This window comes from Lepisma saccharinum, chromosome 18 (assembly GCF_977018435.1).
Source record: "Lepisma saccharinum chromosome 18, izLepSacc3.1, whole genome shotgun sequence".
In the NCBI taxonomy this organism is placed as follows: Eukaryota; Metazoa; Arthropoda; class Insecta; order Zygentoma; family Lepismatidae; genus Lepisma; species Lepisma saccharinum.
In genome coordinates, this window is record NC_139246.1 from 4,879,955 (window position 1) to 4,900,412 (window position 20,458).

The 20,458-nt window shown below is 36.7% G+C and overlaps 1 protein-coding gene across 1 annotated transcript; it reads right to left on the minus strand.

Moving 5' to 3' along the window:
- Nucleotides 1-1,650: 1,650 nt before the first annotated feature.
- On the minus strand, nucleotides 1,651-7,519 carry LOC146002346 (endoglucanase E-4-like). The gene is made up of 9 exons (XM_083140074.1): nucleotides 7,465-7,519; nucleotides 4,832-4,996; nucleotides 4,433-4,528; nucleotides 3,907-4,089; nucleotides 3,605-3,782; nucleotides 3,144-3,306; nucleotides 2,702-2,866; nucleotides 2,187-2,329; nucleotides 1,651-1,922 (listed from the first exon to the last, which is right to left on the minus strand). Exons 1-9 carry the CDS (start codon nucleotides 7,517-7,519, stop codon nucleotides 1,697-1,699), a joined length of 1,374 nt encoding a protein of 457 aa, XP_082996200.1. The 3' UTR covers nucleotides 1,651-1,696.
- Between the last annotated feature and the right edge of the window lie 12,939 nt (nucleotides 7,520-20,458).

Genomic DNA, 20,458 nt, shown 5'->3' on the forward strand with positions numbered 1-20,458 from the left:
GAATAATGATTTATTCTTTCCACCGTTGAGGGTTATCTTCTTTATTCCATATTAAAACAAATTAATTTATGAGTTTGACATATTAACGAATTCCCACAATATTTAATTAACTCAGCTGGTATTAAATCAATGCCAGGTGTTTTGTTATTCTTTAGCCTTTTAATAGCATGTTTAACTTCAGTCAAGTTAGGTTCTGGAATTAAAGGTTCTTCTGTGTGTGCATTTTCTTCTGATTTATCTCCTACATGGACATTTAAAAGGTCATTAAAGTAGTTCTTCCATCTATTTAGAATATCGCTTGGGTCACCTAGAAAATCACCGTCTTTATCTTTTATCAAGTTTACTTTAGGTTGCCACCCCTTTCTAAACTCATTTACACCTTTATATAAATCTCTGATATTTTTATTTTTGCTGTTTTTTCAATTTCGTTAATTTTACTTTTCAAGTAATCTCTTTTTTTATACTTCTAAACGTGCGGTTAACTTCTCGCTTCATTCTATTATAATTGCTTAAATTTGTATCATCATAGTTATTTAACTACCTAAGTCTAGCCTCATTTCTTATTTCTATTAGGTTATGACATTCATTATCAAACCATGGCTTTTGGGGCTTCCCCGATGGCGCAGTGGTAGCGTCGTCGCCTTGTAATCAAGGGGTCCCGGGTTCGATACCCGATGGAGGCACATAGTGGTTCGGATCCCACTTTAAACTGTAGGTCCAGTCCAAATTAGCCTTACTGTGCATAAAGTGGACTTAAAACACCAATTCAATCAATCATATTCAATTCAAACCATGGCTTACTTTTTCTTGGTTTATGGTATCCTATACTTTCTTTAGCTGCTGATTCTATTGCATTACGTATGTGCTACATGTACCTTCACCTAGTATTCACGATGGTTTATGGCTAGGACTATTGCACTTTCTCCGGCGATTGGTGTCTGTTCATACTTGTATTGCACGTTCAGTTTTAGAAACTCTGTACTGAAGAATGTGCACAGTAAATATATGCCAATGTATATATTTAATAACATACTTATATTTATCGCTTTTTACATTCGCAGTTTGAGTCTATTACTTCCCATTTTACATTTATATAGTTTTGAAGTTCTGAAGTGATACATTACCGGTACTGGATGGCAGCCATTACTCCGCTGCGTGTTGGTTAACTCAGCTTTCACTTGCTGTTGGAATTAGTAACAAAACATTCTTTCTTCTTCTCCTTCTTCTTCTATCTAACCCAACCCAGCCTAACATAACCTAACCTAGCGTCACTGAGGACGTCACGTCATCCTGTCGGACACGTCAGCCAATCGGATTACTTAAAAGTGGTGTGACAGCAATCACTACTTTTACTTGTCGATCTCGGAGGGTAAATATTAACCTCCTTTTTCTCCCATCTTACACGGAGTAAATTGACGTTGATGCAAACGGGCATAAATATATGAAAACCTAGGAGAGCGAGTACAAGGGTTGACCAAGAACGATCTCAATCTATTGATGATTCATCGCTGAATGTAAAATTATAATTCAAATACTTTTGAGACAACACAATAATCATTGCAATGGATTCCTAGCCATGTAAAATACATTATTTTATAGTTTCAATCTTTATTAATAGTTTAAATTTCCAAATATTACAATTGAATACGGAATGTACAATTTGAGTTCATCTTGAATGTCCGTCAGTGGAGTTCGCTCAGAGGACCCCCTTGAGCTTGAGATTGCTGAGGGCCGCCAGAGCGCCAGTGAAGGCGGCGTTGTAGTCGCAGGCCACTTCGTTGTGGACGTAGTCGCTCCTCACGTCGTCGTAGCTGTCGTTCTGGTCAGGGCCTCCAACCAGAGCCCCGTTCAGAACTTGGTAGTTGGCCTGGGCACCGTTGAAGGTGTTCCAGTCGCATGTGGCCGGGCGGTCAGGGCAGGATCTAGAAAGGAGGAATTCAATATTTACTTACTTCACTCAGGACTTAACATGAATTGTAATAATAATAATTATTGTATAATAAAGTTAGTTTATGATAAAACTATAGTAGTCTTTGCCTTACTCACATCATGTGTGGACTTCATGAACAGGAATATTGAAACAGAGATATGGCTTTGCAAGTGTTCTAGTGATATATTTATCTCAAAACGCAGAAGGCGTTGAACAGCTATTGAAATGATTATGGAACTTAGGTAGTTCTACTTACGCTGCTCTGTGTTGTTCGTGAGTGGGAGGGTTGTTTCCGTATCCAACGACGTAGCTCCTGCCAGCTGATCCCAAGGCGTAGTCGATCTGGCTCTTGGCGAATTGCTGGTTGGCGCTAGTGTCGATCTGCAGCTGATTGGCGGTCTGGGGGAGATTCGGGTTGATGTTTACAAACACAGAATATAACGTAATTTTACAGATTGTCAATAAAAATTTTAATGCAAATTAAATTCTGAATAATCTTTTATGCTTATAATGAAAATAGTTATATAATTAACTTCTATTTACATTTGAAAATTAAATATTTTCTGGTATTTTCGTGGATTTTATCGGGATGTTCAATAATGATTAGACTGAAGTGATAAAGAAAAACTACCTATGCTTTAATAAGTACTTAAATTCTATTTCCAAATATATAAATATATTAGATTCACATTTATTGCATGATACAGTTATCTTTAATCATCTTTTCAAGAAGAATTAAATGAAACTCGATTCATGAAATATGAACATTACCTCCAAGCAGAGGAAGGCGACGTTGGCTGCGTATCTTAGAGTTCCCCACTGGCTGAGGTAGACCAGTCCCTTAGGAGTCCTCTGCTGGGAGTTGACCATGTAGCTGCAGAAGTCCTGAGCCCTCGTATTGTATTCGCTGCCACCTGTCAGCTCGGCCAGAAGAATCTATAAAGAATTAGATATAAAATATATTCATAAAAATAAATATTGTTTTGTCTCCCATAAGATTGCGAAATATTTTCAGACACGAAGCATGGAAAGACAACCTCCAGTATAACTAACTACGGGCAATAAATTGTGTTTTAATGTAGGTTATTAGTTCCTTCATCTAATTCTTACAGAACAAATCTTTCAAGTCATATAAAGTATATATATTTGTACGTTGGCTATTCTCCACATTTATCTGATAAAGACAAATACAATTTGGTATATTCCTACTTACTTGAACTCCTGCAACCTTGCTGTCCCAGCCGAAGTCTTGTGGTCTGTAGTTGAGTCCGAACTCGTTGTAGAGGCTCTCGGCTGTGTCCAAGTAGCTCTGGTCGTTGGTGGCCTTGTACAACCACGCGGCTGCCCACACCAGTTCGTCCTTGTAGTCGTAGGAGCTAAGCAAAGAATATTTGCGTGTGAGGACATTGCTTTCTAAATTTCTCTCAGCGGAAAAGAACTTCAGTCAGCATGTTAAACATCTAGCAAAAATGTCTGTAAATCAGGATAACTTAATTTGAGATTTAATAGTAAGAGAAAACCAGGAACAGATACGTTTACTGTTAGTGAATTGAATTCTAAGTCCTTCTTACTCAGAAAGTACCCTAATCAGTGTTTCAAACATATGGCATAAATGTCCGGAAAATTAAATTCACGACAACTTGAGATTTATTGGTAAATGAAAGCAGGACTCACCTGTAGAAGGAGGCGGCGTTGGGGATGGCGTCGGAGTACTTGCCCCTGTAGTTGTTGGCGAAGTCGAAGAGCTGCTTGGCGTGGGTCAGCAGGGTGGAAGCGTAACCAGCGTCGGAGTCCTGGAAGGCGATGGAGGTGGCCGCGAGGGCTGCAGCCGTCTCCCCGGCCAGGTCGGAACCTGAGAGTCAGGATGCAGCTTGTTACTAACGGTGACAGCAATGGGCATAGGAAATTGAGACTAATTCAACAACAGAGTGTATGCTGATGTAGTACATTTTAAAGGTATGGATTTAGGAGTTTACCTGGGTTGGAAGTGTCGATCTTCCAGGCTGGTCTCTCCATGGTCATGTCTTCTGGTCTTCCCCAGTAGGCATGGTCAGTGTTGCCATCTCCTACTTGTCCGTAGAGCTCGTTGGCGCTGACGTGGGCCTTGATGAAGTAGTCAGTGCCCCACTTGAGAGCTGCCTTCAAGTATTGAGTTTGACCTGCAGAAAATTGTAACTCACATTAAGACAACCATCAAATTTGTAGTAATTTGCACTAAACAAAATGTGTTTGATTGAGAAAAGCAGGAGGATAATAACATTAATGTGTAATGCTTTCATTGTTTTTTTAACATAGTGCCTTTCATTCCCATGATATAATTTATTCACGAAGAATCCCATGAATATGTAATGAATAAATCTTTGAAACATGATATCGAGACGTATGTATATTCGTGGTAAATAAATTGCTTTATGATTTCTTTTGTACACATTATATTATTCTGATATAAATGCGTTTGTAAGTATATTTATTGAATAATGTTTAATGTGAAGAGATACACACCTGCTGCATCGTAAGCCTGCTTGTTGGAGAGGTATCCCCAAGCGAGTACTGTCACTGAGTAGGCCATTGGGAAGCCGAATTTCACGTGATCACCAGCTAAAGGCAAAATAAAATTTAACTTTTACTATAAAATATGAATTGTGTTCTGAAAAGAGACTTAAAAAATTGTCAAAAGGACTATTCCACACGTATAATGTAAATATTCTTCTTTAAAATTATTCACAAGAAGGTACTTATATAGCTATTTACTGGCAAAGCTAATCAGGCATTTCTAAATTACTACAAAGTACTGATTGTAAATTTAGTGTTAATTCTATTTTCTGAATTGTTGAAGAAAATAGAAACGTTAAACATATGAGTATATAATATATTCTATTGTATCGTGAATGTGTAACTTACCATCGTAGTATCCCCCTGTGAGGTCCTCCCCGTTCTGTCCCTTGTCGTTGAGTGCGGAGTCTCCCCTCCAGGGGATCCTGTTGTCTGCCGGGAGCTTCCCGGACCTCTCCGCCTCGTAGAAGAGGAACGACTTCCCCAGGACCTCTGCGTAGTCGTATTGCCCGGCTGAAAATTACAAAGACACTCTTGTACACAAGATTAAGGATTATTTCCTACGTGTGCGTATATGAACTATAATTGCATCCATAAAGTTAGAAAATAAATTATGGAGTACTGAGTTTTTTAAACATATCCCCATTCGTAATTTGTTTTATTGGAAAAAACTTAAAGAATCGATATGAACCTCAATCGACGATGACAAACCATTTGTAAAAGAGATAGAAAATGAAGGCTAAGAAACATTAGGTTGAGGTAAAATAGAGAGATATAAATGTTGTAAATCATGCATTAGAGTGTATTAATCTGCAATTTTCTGTTTCTTTTCTGGTTATATTATAATGGCTTTCTATCCCTCTGTCTCTGATACTAATTGGGTAACCGGCGGGGGAAGAGGGGGGGAGTGCTTCTCGTTAAGTGGTTGGCTTTCGTTCTCGTCAGCAAAGTTCCCGGATTCGATTTCCGGCCTGAGCATATTTCTACTCTGTGATTGTGCCTTAACTAATTTCATCATGATTCATCCTCATCTTCACAATTTGCGTTTCTTTTCTGCCACTTTTCTGCTAACTTCGGTAACATAAATTCAAATAGAATGTATAGGGTATAGTCTTCTATATCTTAAATCACGAGCAACTTTTCAAACATAAAAATACTTCTGTGCCTAATCTTCAATCAAAATACTTACTGTAACATTTAACAACTGTACATATAAATCTTATAATTTCATTATTTTATTTCTCTTCATTATTATTGTTTTTATATTATTCACTGTTCCAGATTACTGAATATATATATGGATATATATATATATATATATATATATATATATATATATATATATATATATATATACACAAGGCTCGAAAAATGCTGGTCGCCAGGTCGCCATGGGACTAAAAATTTCAGCTTGGCGACTGTGATGTCTTGCTGTAATATTGCTGTCTTTTAAGTTTCAATGTACGAAACTTTGAAGATTCTAAGTTCAAATTGGAGTACAGCGTAAGCTAGCAAGTGATTTTGTTTTTTATCAACGTTGTGAACATTCCATAGAATCAGTAACAATTTCTTACTCTTTGCCCCCAACCCTCCACTTCTCGCTTTCTCACATGATTTATTGATGTTTTGAATACGGTGATCCTCAGCTTCTTATACATTGATTGATTTGCTTTATTTTACTTCGCTTTTTGTGCCACTTTTGGCTGTTTTGCGAAGATGGTAATGAATGATGATATGATGAAATTGATGAATGGACACTCACAAACATCCAAGCTCAGTCCAGGATTCGAAACCGAGACCCCTAGCGTCGTAGCGCGATGTGCTAACCACTCTGCCACAGGTTGGTTCAGCTTCTTATACTATCCACAATTGCTAGTAGGTGGTTTCCTGGCGCCTGATTTTCAGAGCTGGCGCCTAGCTCTGAAGAAGATTTTTCGAGCACTGTATATATACATATGTACTAGAGAAAAAAAACAACAAACATTGGATATCTATGTTCAATAATTTATAAGTAAACCCTTTTTTCATTATATATACATATACGCGTGTGTGTGTGTGTGTGTGTATATATATATATATATATATATATATATATATATAATTCTTATATGTATTGATTTGTAATCTTTTTCACATTTTTTTTTCAATGTATTCCATTCATTGTATTGTACGTATTAATCTCCCAGACAAGGGCATGTTGTAAGAACGGCCCTAGAGGCCGAAACACGTCCGCTCTAATAAAGGCGATTTTATTATTTACTTCCCAAATATTTGTCATCTATGTTGGGAAACGATGACAGTGTTTTAGACAATGTTTTTAATCTTTGAGAAGAGATGGCCTCCTCCACTGTTTCTGAGGAACTTTTTAAACCTTTTTCAAGGGGCTTTTGACACCCTTTTTTTTAAAATTTTGAGGTAAGGGTTTTAGATAAGGCCATACACTAAAGGGTGCAATATGGGCATACGTGCGGACGCACACAAAAATTATAAATCAATCAATCTCTAAATTAATGATGATGATGAGACTGAATATGAAACTCATGATAATGAAAGTGATACAAAAATTATAGTATAGTCATATATTAGCAGAGATTAGCAATATTAATAATTCTGTCTGTGGTGTTCAAACACTAATTTCTCTTCAATGTAGTACACCTCTGACATAATTTTGCAGACCAATCAGGCCCTGCGTTTTCGTTCTCACAACCAGTATAATCCCCTCCTGAACTCGTGTTGTGTCCTGTCCATGTGTGTTTGTGGTTATCTGTCATCAATTTCATCTTATTTTCATTCATCCTGATGTTCACAATTAACCAAATGTACGAAGTAAAGTAAATCAATAAATCAATCGAATACCAATTTAGTATAGTGTAATAGCTTTCATTAACTTTTGAGTCAGTCGAACAGAACGCAAAGAAATCTTACTAAAAACTAAACAGGAATTTATAATAAAAATGAAGGTACGTAAATTTTTTTCATACCGGCAAGACGACCAGAGCAGACAAGGAATGCGAAGAAGACACCTGACTTCCACATTGTGAAACAGACTGACGAACAGGCGCTCATGATGCAGTATTTATACAAAACAAGAACACTCGAAGAAAGGAACTGAAATGTTTGTCTAGCTTTTGTTGCTAACGACGGGCAAGGTCAAGGACTACAAATTCTGAGGAACGTGACTGTGATAAGTGTCAGCTCGTCATGAGATTCTCTTCTTTGTAAGATTAGTTCATTTATCTACACTGATGTGGTGGGGGACTTCCAAGAGGTTGATCTGTAAAAACAAGTCAGGTGTAGTAGATAAAAGAGGTGTGTTGAACATATGGCACAACGTGACGAATCCGGATGGGACTCCCACAACACAGAGTAGGAAAAACATAAATTGAATTGAAGAAAATTCTCCTATCTTGAAATATTCCTCTAGCACTTGAGATATAATGTTCGCAAACGTAATGAACTTAGAATGTGTATCGAAGCGAACAGATTATTCACATCCAGAGTTTGTGATTCTTCTGGTATTAGAAAATCGCTTCCTATGAAAATTAGAATTTAAACATAAAATATTTTGTAAATCCTTCTTCTCATTTGGGTTTTGAAGAGTGCCCAACTTATTATGGTGATGATATCAACCAATTTTGACACCTCCAACAAGGGGAGGTTATTTTACTTAAAATTTCTACTATTTCCAATATTCACTTTCTACATGTTCGATCTAACTTGGCACGATTTAATCTCGCAAAAATTACATTTGCATATACATATGCTATTTTAATGCAACATTATATGCTCACCAAACGCTAGGGGCTATTTTCCTTTGATAAATTTCACCTCCAGTTTCAGCTTTGATTTTCTGTATGTTTGATCTTACTTTGCACTATTTAACATTGCAAACAAAATTTTTATACTATTTCAATACAACATTTTGTGCTCACCAAAAAGTATGAGTGATCTAAACCCCTACTTCGATGAAGAAACGACGATGGATCGATCTCATTTCGACCATTTTGTAGTGCAAGAAGCGAATGTGCTTTCATAATATAATATTATTGTGATTAAGAAATTAAAAACGGAACAGAGGACGAAACAGAAATAAACAAATGTGAGGATTTTTTCTTCTTCCTGTAATAGGCACACTTTCTTTCTTATTTTCTGCCCCCTTATAATCGAAGATGGTAGATTTCTGGTTATCTGGTTGATTACGATCCCAATCATAGCAATAAAATGCATGTCCGTACTGAAGTTGTAAGAGTGTGAAAAGGGGTGTTAAACATTATTTTTCTTTCTACACATTTGCAGCATAAACCCTTGGACCTAGAAACCTGGAAGCTTACTGGTGTCTTCTTCGTCGGAGGGCAGCACCCAACCCACTAACTAACTATCTAGCCTTCTTAAACCCGAAGGTTCATGGCTGCAGCAACACAAGCCTTCCATCTGTCCCTATCCTGGGCAAGATCAATCCAATCTTTTCCATCCATACCAATTTCCTTTAGGTTAACTCATCGTTAACCATTCTTCGTCTTGGCCTTCCTGCAGGTCTCTTACAATCAGGATTCCCAACAAGAAAACTGTAAACAACTCTTTTCCCTCCCATTCGTGCCACATGGCCAACAGACCTAAGTATTCTTGATTTAATCATTCTAATAATATCTGGACATGAATACAAATTATGAAACCTTTTCCACTCACCTGTCTCCTCATCCCATTTAAGTTTAAATATTTTCATAAGGATTTTATTTTCAGATACTCTTAATTTATGTTTCTCTTTCAATGTAAGGGACTACGTTTTGCATTCATATAAAACTACAGGCAAAATTACTGCTTTGTAAATTTTAACTTTTAGTTTCTTAGATATTGTACGAGATGATAATAGTTTATCAAGAGAGAAATAACACGCATTTCCTGAATTAAGCCAGCTTTTTATTTTCTCTCTTATATCATTTTCATTTGTTAGTATTATTCCGAAGTACTTGAATTTGGAAACTGGTTCAAACGAGTTGTCAATAATAAGGAGATTTTTTAATTATTACCTAACACTTGGATTTCTCTTTGCTAACTTCCAAACCTATCTCTTAAGCTTCTTTAAAAAATATTTTAGCATTATTCTTAATTGTATATACATCATCCCCCAGTAAGTCTACATCATCTGCATATGCTAACAACTGAGTCACACCGTTTAATTTTAATCCTTCATTAGTTTCTTTTACCTTCCTAACAGCATGTTCTAAGGCAAAATTAAAGAGCAATGGAGATAATGCATCTCCTTGTTTTAACCCATCCTGAATTGTAAATTGGTCAGACACATTAAAACACACAAATTTTACTTTCTGTTTTAGTGGTGCATACTTTTATCATATTAACAAGCTTCTTAGATATTCTAAACTCGACTAAGGTATTACATAATTTAACTCTTTTATTTGAATCATATGCGTCTTTAAAATCAATGAATAGCTGATGCACATTTTGATTATATTCCCACTTTTTCTCAAGTGTCTATCTGATGTGAAGAATTTGATCCGTAGTTCATCTGTTAAGTTAAAACCACATTTATAATCACCTATAATTTCATTAGCATATGGGGTTAGTCTTGTTAAAATAATGTTAGATAATATTTTATATGTTGTTGAGAGTAGAGAAATTCCATGGTAATTATTGCAGTTCATTTTATCACCTTTTTAAAACACAGGAACAATGATATATTCTTCTATCACTGTTGAGGGATATGTTCTTTATTTCATATTAAAAAAATTAATTTATGAATTTGACATATTAACGAATTTCCACCATATTTAATTAACTCAGCTGGTATTAAATCAATGCCAGGTGCTTTGTTATTCTTTAGCCTTTTAATAGCATCTTTAACTTCAGTCAAGGTAAGTTCTGGAACTAAAGGTTCTGCTGTGTGTACTTCATTTACTTCTGATTTATCTCCAACATTTAAAAGAATCTATTTAAAATATCACTTGGATCAGTCAAAATTTCACCGTTTTGTCTTCTATCAAGTTTACTTTAGGTAGTCAGTCATTCCGTTCTAAATTCATTTACACCTTTATATAAATCTCTGATATTTTTATTTTTGCTGTTTTTTCAATTTCGTTAATTTTACTTTTCAAGTAATCTTTTTTTTACTTCTAAACGTACCCACTAAGATGGAATTTCCGGAAATTTAACCCCATTAGGGAGGAGGGGTTAGAGCAAAATTCCTCCGATCTGGAAACATGAAAATACTATATACCTATAAGGGAATGGCGCTGTGTATCATAATAATAATAATGATAATAATAATAATAATATCGTCTTTATTGAGAGGGCGTGTTTCGGCCTCGCGGGCCGTTCTTACAACAAACCCTTTAAAAAAACATATTACAATTGACACTTTCCACTTCTTGAAAATCATTGTTGCGCTAGATAGAATAAAAATACAAAAAAAAAACATTCCTACTTATAATGTAAACAATTAATGTACTGAAGGTACAGAGTTAAATCTAAAACCACAATTAGAATACAATTATTACAGCTCAAACTATAACCAATACCTCATTCCCATTCATTACAGAAAAGACAAAACCAGGCACTATTGTTTGAACAGCAGATGCTTCTTTAGATTTATTTTGTATGTTGCAGGGTGGAGTTCCCCTGAGGTCAGTGGTGGGGGAAGGTCATTCCATTATTTTATTGCGGTGACTATGAAAGAATTCCCATAGAATGTTGTTCTGTGTACAGGAATCGTGAAGTGTGTTTTTTGACGAAGGTTAATTTGTTTTCCTTTCTTCCTGTACGGAGCAATTTGATCATATAAATATCTTGGTTCCTTATTGTTCAGGATCCTGTACAATAAAGACAATGCCAAAAATGTTCTCCTATTCTTAACGTTTAACCAATTAAGTTCCTGTAAGTACGGGGAAATATGTTCTCTTCTTTTGACATTCAGTAGAAATCTTATGCAACTGTTTTGAAGTTTTTGTATCTTGTAATTTAGAGCACTGTGGATGTTTATAAATACGAGGAAGCATAATCAATTTTTGGCATTACAAGTGTGTTGACTAGGTGAGTTTTCGTTTCTTTGCTTAGCATATGTTTGAATGGAAAAAGTTATTTCAGTTTGGCTATCGAGTTTTTAATTGTGTGTGTGACATGAGAACCCCATTGTATATTCTCGTCCAATATTATGCCAAGGTTGCGTGCTGTTTCTACTTTCTGTATTTTGGAATTATTCAGTGTAGGGAGGGGGAGTTTTAATTGTTCTAACTTTTTGAGGTTACTCGTTGTGCCTAAAGTTAAAATGTAAGACTTGGATGAATTCAATTTGAGTGCATTTCCAGGGTGGCGACAGACCTGGAAAACCTGGAAAACCGGGAAAAGTAAGGGAATTTGAGGTGTCAAAAAAAGTCAGGGAAATGTCAGGGAATTTCGTCTTATTTATTATTTTTTTTATTAATATCGTTGTGGAACTCTGCACGGGAACAGGAAATCTCGTTCGTAAGTTTTGACCAGCTGTTAAGATCCTCTCCCTGAGCTCTTCTTGCGAGTTTACCGGTGTCTTGTCATGTGGCTCCAAGTGTAAAAGTCGTAAGGCGTGTGAAATTGGGGGATCGAGCCGGCCAGGGAATCGGACCGCCTCGGTCAATCCATTTCTTTGGATAATTTTCATTCAGCCACTGTCGCACGCCCAGGCAGAAGAAGTATGGATGGGCGTAACCAACAATCATCATTTGATCGAGCCATTTTTCCTGCCCCAAATCTTAAATGGCATCACTTATGAACATTTTTTGAGGAACGGGATGGCAATGTTGTTGGAGGATGTGCCTCTAGCTACAAGACATGACATGATTTATCAGCATGATGACTGCTTTGCGACTTTTACGTTTGGAGCCACATGACAAGACACCGGTAAACTCGCAAAAAGAGCTCAGGGAGAGGATCTTAACAGCTGGTCAACACATCAAAGACACCATCACATCACGAGTTAAGTGACCAAATGTCCGTAAAAACCTGCGTGCCTGCATTCGTAATGGAGGTGCCCACTTTGAGCAAGACGTGTAATGTTCTTTAATTGTATTGTTCATTGATTCCATCAACATGAAGATGAATGAAGTATTATTTTTTGTACACAAATGTGAATGTTAGTAACATTTGTACCTTGTTGGATAGCAGATGTCACAAGGAAGTAATTTAAGTAATTTGTACGCTTCGTGTCATACCATTTTTGTTATTAATACGTTGCCAAGTAAACTAAGAGTTCATTTTTTTATCATCACTTGTAAGTTTAGACCCACCCGTTACTTACATGTGATTGTTATTTGAGAAAAACTTTTTTTTAACGAACCACTTATTTGTTAGCTATCAGAAAACGCTGAAATAAGTGGCATACAATGAGCAGTTTTTTCTCAATTCATCTTTTTATGTCGAAAATTGTCATTTTTTTAAAAAAAAAAAACAATTCAAATTCGATTATCTCGAAAACTACTAATTTTCGGACGGGGTATCATACGGTCAAATTTATTGCAAATTGTCTCTACTTTAACCCCTTTCAGGGATGAATATTATCACGAAAAAGTGAAACATAAATCTGCATTGGTGAACATTATAATAATTGGCAAGTGCATGCTCCCAACCTCAAATTTACTGCAACACTAGTATTGCAATGAAATTAACGCCACTCTCTGGCCTGTCTGTTAGTAGGGACATTGATTTTTCGCAAACGCCAAAACAATGAAAAATGGTAATTGCTGTGAAGTTATGTTTACGAATGTGCAGTGATGTCTGGACACATTTTTCGCCCGTTAGAAATATCGAAATAATGCATATTTGGCATAAAATGCGAATTGTTGGCGTTTTTAGCGATTTTTTTAAAAGAAATGTCCTAAAACAATGAAACATTCCATGAAATGCAACATGCTTGTCCTTTCTAGGCCATGTTTGTGTACATAGAACATGCAAGTTTTCCAACATTTTATTCAAGAGTAAACTATAGAGTTATACGTACATGGAATAATTCCGAAAGCCACATTAAATCATGTAAAAGTGGCAGGGTTCTAACAGGAGATCGAGTGCGTATCTACCGTCACACGGGAGCAGCATCTTCAGTATTTGTCGCACCAGATATGTTTTGAATTACCAAGCTAAGTGTGCACCATCGGCATTTGTCGAGCGAGTAATAATGGAGCTCAGTCGTTAGGGCGTCTGACTACTATGCGAGAGACCCGGGGTCGATCCCCTGCGGGGGAGAACCGGGATGTTTTCCACCTATTCAAACTCCTCCGGCACCACCCAGCATCATATGAAGCTGGTACCTTGAGGAAACTTTGAGGGATAAAGGTAGCCAGGAGCGTGGTGCTGATCACATCACCCTCACCTTCAGCCGTGATCGAGAAAGTGTGGGGTCCTAACTCCAAACCCCTATACACCTTCATGGAAAAGTGCAGGGGAGCTATTTACTTTTACTTCCTCAAAAATCTGTTCCAACATATCTAACTGTCTCGAAAATACGTAGACCATGTGACCTACAATTTAAAATAATAATTTAAAAGCACAATGGAGTATTAAGTTTAAGTATATTTGGCAGATAAATGTTCTAAAACAAAAACGCGAATTTTGGGAAACGTAACACTAACAAGTCAAAAAAATACAATGCCAATTTTTGGTGCCATAATATATCGGTATTGGTCTCATGAGATTGATTGATTTTAATTTTTTGGGTGCCTCGCCACTTACGGTCATTATGCACCCTTCAGTATATACGGGGAAATTTCCATTATCTAAAATCCATACCTTAAAATTAAAAAAAGGGGTATGGAAAATAACTTTCCCAAAATAACTTTCAAGATATCAAACTCTCACGAAGAGGCGTAAGCCATGTGACTTACAATTTGAAACAGTAGTTTTAAAACACCATGAAGGTATAATTTGAGATATTTGCCAGAAAATGCTCTAAAATAAAAATGTGAATTTTGGAAAAAATAACACGTTATAGTAAAAAAAATACACCAATTTGAAAAAAGCAACAAAATATCAAGGTCCCTACCGATTAGATATAAATAAAACAAGAATATCAGTTGTAATTTATTGCATTAGTAACAGTGATTCCTAACCTAATTTTCGGCATAATCACCACCGTTGTTCTGGCATTTGTTGTAGCATGGCACTAAATTTTGTATGCCCATGGTATATGTGTCTGACAGCAAAGTCTGGAACTATGAAATCCTTGCCCTGCCAGAGACCTCTTCAGTTAGACAAAGAGATGAAAGTCGGTACATTCAAGGCCAGGGCTGTACAGGAAGTTGTCCAAAATCTCTCACCTGAAGTGATGGAACACCCGCGTGTACTCAGCTGTATGGGGTTGTGCACATTCGATTTGCCTTCGTAAATTGTCTGCACCATCGTCTGACCATACTATCATTCACGACATCTGGTCTGCACACATCACACGATTGCTGGTGGCTCTGTGCCAAATTCTGAGCCTGCAAAATTCTTATTACTACACGTAGGCTACATCGCAGCCGGTGGGAGACTGTATGAGAGCTGCAATCTTTAACCTAGAACTTTCCTAAAACGGCTCTGTACCAGATTACAGCTACATGCCACTTCTTCCTGCCTGCATGTGTGTGTGTCGCTCTCCGACCACTAGTGCTGCATATAGGGACCATTTTTCAGGATGCCCCTCGTATATGAACTTTCAGAAGCTTTTATTATGAGAGTGTTCCTGTTTTAATGTGTGGTTAGCTAAGTCAGGTACCTATACAATGAAATTCTATAAATTTCTTGCGTTAAATTTCTAATACCTACATACCCTTTTCGTCAGCATTAATGGTATAACTGCATGTTGTCAGTTTCACAGTACTTCACTTGGATATACTGTACTGAAGCAGAAATCCCATTGATAATGTAAGGAAATATGACACTTTATTTTGTTCGATTCAATTGTTTCACTTATATGCAAGAGTTACGTTGTTTGCTTTACAGAGAAGCTTTATTCATTGAAAAATGAGTCCGCACTCATGGTTCTTGCAAGCAGAGGGTTCCAAACCTCAGGGAAATATCAACATATAATACCGAGAATGTATAAGGAGACTGATTAGGCAGGCCATGTGGCACGAAAGGGAGAGGAAAGAGGAGTTTACAGGATTCTTGTTGGGAAACCTGATGGTAGGAGACCTGTAGGAAGGCCAAGACGAAGATGGAGGGACAACGTTGAGATGGACCTAAGGGAAATCGGTAGGGATGGAAAAGAGTATATAGAACTTGCTCAAGATAGGGAAAGATGGAAGGCCTGTGTTGCTGCAGCCATGAACCTTCGGGTTTAAGAAGGCTAGGAAGTTGGTTAGTTAGTTAGTATAAAGAGACTGATAAATTACAAATTGTATTTCTTAATCAATCACTCTTCACTCTTATCTCATTTAGTCGTAACTTTAAAAATAATCAAGTATTTTATTTTAAAATTACTGCGTATGACAACATTCCGTAATCCTTCCCTAGCTTGTGAATTGTAATAATTTTCCAAATTCACTATTTTGCAGTTTGAATTCAAATCATAGAGAATAGAGAAATTAAGTCAATTTCATAGAAAATAATATTGGTACTTAACAAAACCATACGTGGATCTGTATGAGTTTATTATTTCCATTTGCAAAAACATCGATTTAGTTTAGTTTGTAATTGTCAGGGGAAAATTTAAATTTTGTCCTGGAAAACCTGGAAAAGTCAGGGAATTTCATTTCTGCTTGTTTGTAGCCACCCTGATTACATTCAGACCATTTAGATATTGAATTTAGGTCCTGTTGCAATGCTTCTAGGGCCATTGCACTGTTTCTTAATGGTGTTTGTATATATATATTTGTGTGTCATCCGCATACTGGTGGTATTTGCAGTGTTTTAGAGTATCATTAAAATCTTTGATGTATAGCGAAAATATGATAGGTCCTAGAATACTTCCTTGTGGTACTCCTTGTTTGACATACACATTGATACGGTTATGTTTTGTGGATAATGCTAATTTCTGATAACAACTGATATTGCATTAAACTAACGCTTATTCACATTACTTATTCATTCCATCTTCGTAACGAGGCCGAAATTTGACGATTTGATTTTGGATTATTGATTTCGACGTTCTTTGTCACCTGATGAACCAAAATATGTAGATGTAATATAACGCGGCAGCTTGATGATATATTTATAATCTAACAGGTATATTGCAGCAAAATCCTGTAACAGGCTGTTTTTGGAGCATTTAAAACGTATCCCAAATATCATTAAAAAAATCGATGACTATGAGGGTTAAGTCCTGCCTAATTTGACATGGAAGGACCCTTATGTATACATATACATACCATATACAGAGCATTTCCTGACATTCGCTACGAGACTCGGCGGCAAGCGACCCGGCGTCAGTGCTTGTATTGCACGGTGAACGGAGTCCGCGACAGTCGCTAGAGTCGGCTTTTAAAATTACAGTTTTCATATTTTGTACTAACCTTGACTACAGAAGGTGTTGAAAATGATGTCCCTCTGCTTCAACACATTCCTATCATCTCCGAAAGAAATTGGCATTTACACGTGTAAGTTCGTCTACTGTAATTCTCCCGATTTATCGTACAATACTCTCTTTTAACTCACGGATGGTGTGCGGATTGTCTTTGTATACTTTATTTTTTAGATTTTTTATTTTATATTTTTATTTTTAGATTTAAGAATTTTAGTGGCTCTAAATGCTGTGTTTTTTTAAAACCCCGTTTGTTGTGAGAGGCGGCGGATAGATTTCCGAGGAGACTGTTCTAACCTTTGTCCTATCTCATCGAATTTTTCCTCAGTAAGTACACGTGAGTTTTTCTTTCCACTTTTATTCAGAACTGACCCTGTTACTCTAAACTTTTTACGAGGTTTTATATAGAGATCCTATGTGGAACGGAACACCAGGAAATTTCGTTGCAAAATGTCGTCGCACTTCTCCGCAATTCCTCTTTCCGAAGTAACACTCGACAAAATAAATCCTTTGTTGTAATGTAAACTTTTGTGGTGCCATATTAAGCCACAATCTTCAACACACGGACACGACACAACACAACTTCCGAGGGAGGATTATACTGGCGTCAGTCTGCAACGTCAACAGAAAGGGAAAGAGAGCGAAGGCAGGGAGAGCGATAAAAACAGACTGTAGCGTGCGACTGTCGCGGACCCCGTTCACCGGGAAAGACAAGCGCGGACACCGGCCCGCTTGCCGCCGAGTGTCGTAGCGAATGTCAGGGAATGTTCTGTATAAAGCGATTGCTCTAATATGTAGCATAAAATATATTTTTTTTTACATATTTTTAATAGGAGAACCCTTACCTTGCAAGGAAATTTGTTGTATAAAGTAAGACATAGGTAGATTTTATTACTAAAATTTACATTGTAAGAAAATCTTATAAACATGATCTGGACACAACAAAATTAACAAAAATCGTCTACATTGAATGTTTTATGTTGTTCCTAATTATTTTCACATAAGGATTGAGGAGTAACATTTCTTTTCGAAAAAAAATAAGCCTATGGTTACACTAATACAACTGGATTAAGATCGGCTTAGGATTATTATTAATAAAGTTTTAATCTGTATTTTTCACGGTGGACTTAAGGATTTCATTTTTTTACAAAGGAGCTCATGATATGTTTATGTACATATCTACAATACAGTGCTCTTGACTTAAAAGCACAAACTGAGTGTACAAGTATGTTTATCTGATATTTTACACTTGATGAAAGGTTTTGGTTGAGAAGTTATATTTGTCAATACAATAAGCGTGCCGCTGGTTATCTGCAGCACGCGCCATTAGAATGTATGCCCACATGAAAGACACGGGGATACACAATGAGTTACATAATGTCAAAGATAAAAGATGAAATGTGAACAGAAGTATACAGAAACTATAAGCGTTTAGATAACAGTAAGCACCACGTGGTTACACTTAGAAAAAAAAACACCAATATTATCAATCATTGGATGAAATATTTGCATTTTAAAGTGGCTTCAATTATTGTCAATTCTATTTTCTTCAGACGTTGCGAAATGTGCCTATATTCATTTAATTTCATTTTGACACTCTCCATAGAGACTTGCTTCAACACAATTTCTGATTATCTTGGTCAATATAATTTGAATTAGAATTCAGTTTTGGCTAAAGATCATCCATTGTTACTTTATCGTTTTCCTATTCTAACACTTACAGTGCCTTCTGTATTCTCTCGGACGAGTCTTACAGCATCCTTCACGAAGCTCGGTCGGCCTACGTGGCGGAGTGGTTACCGTAGCACAGTACGAATCCCAGCTTGAGCATGTTCTTTTTTCATAGTATCATCACTCATCCTCACCGTCCCGATTAGTGGAAGAAAAGCGATGCTGAATAACATGGTGGCTACTAAACCAGGAATTCCTTGAATTCCGGGAATTATACGTGAATTATTGGCTCCGGGAATTATGCGTTAATTCTGCTTGAATTTTTCTCCATAGACGTGAAAAATTGCAACTTTTATTAATCCAAATCCAATTGAATTTATACATATTTAAAAATGCCCGGAGGAAAGTATTCTTACAGTTTAGATTTTATTTCTATAGAGAAGGGAAAGGAAAATAAAACAGAATTCTCTCAATCCGTTTGGTTTATTAGTATTCCTTGCAGAATCATCTGTCTGACACAAGGAAGATTATTGCAAGATAAGATATCTTGTAGTTGATTAGGTAAATTTCAAATTCTTATACAATTAACACTTCCTCGTAGATAGCTGCATCACGTAACATTTGCGACTTGTGTAGATGTATTTCTAGTCTGAGTATGCGAAATGGCAAATATAAACCAAGCACCTTAAATTGTATGTGTGTGGGGGGGGGTTACCGTTCAACTGAATTGGAATTTTTTGATACATTGGAATCGCACAGACCCTGTATATTGTTAATATTTATATTGTGTGGGTGGTGAGATAGATAAAACATGTGCTTGTATAACCTTGAATATTTGGAAAGTTCGACTTGAAAAACGGGAATTATACTTGAATTTTATCATGGTCCTAGAGTGGTCAACCTGAATAACAAAAATCAAATTGAAAGTCGATCACGAGAGACGTTTACGAGGCCTGATGTCGGACGGAAGATAGAATATTACATTAGCGCTTAGGACCTATGTTATTACTAAGTGTACTGGTAGCATGCATAATTGTCTGAATGTTAGTGACAATGGTTCTACATTAGCATTAGTATAAATTAGATATCATCCATTGTCTAGTGCTTTTAACATTCCGAGAGAGAACCTTTTCTCTTGTCTTCAGGCAAACAAATTTATTTTTTGCCGGTTGTAGGGATCGAACCTACCGCATGTGATTTTACTACAAATACGGTGCATAACGACTTGACAAAGCGTCTTCTGCACTATGTACAGCACGACACATTGAATGTGTCAAATGGCTGCAAATCACCTGGTCCTTTTTAGGTAGTTGTTCCAAATTTGTCGAAGGTTCTAAAGGAAGAAACATTCCTAAATACTCAATCGACATTTTTCAAAACCTATCTGTTGTATTGAGAATCTCAAATCTTAAATTGCCACAGACCCTTTCGTTGAAATTCATCTTGTTCTTGTGGGTATTTTGCTGCTTGGTACTCAACACAGGGTACCAAAGCTCTCTCTTGAGCTTCACAACACATCCCAAGATGCATCCACTAATTGATACATTTGATGATCTTCTCCACTCCAACATGCCTATAACCGGTGTCGAAACAGCAAAGGAAGACTTGGCAGAATTTGAAGATGATAAGTGGAAAGCTCTCTTTGCGAGATGGCAACCAATGAACCAGCAAATAAACTCTGATAACTACGCGATATTGTTTCGTTGATCTTCACAGATTATGCCGCAAGAAGCAATAACCTGACGGATTCATATGGAAAACCGTTGTATCACATCATGTCGGAAAGGATTCGAAGTTTACCGCGATTGTTTCGATTAGGACGCAGC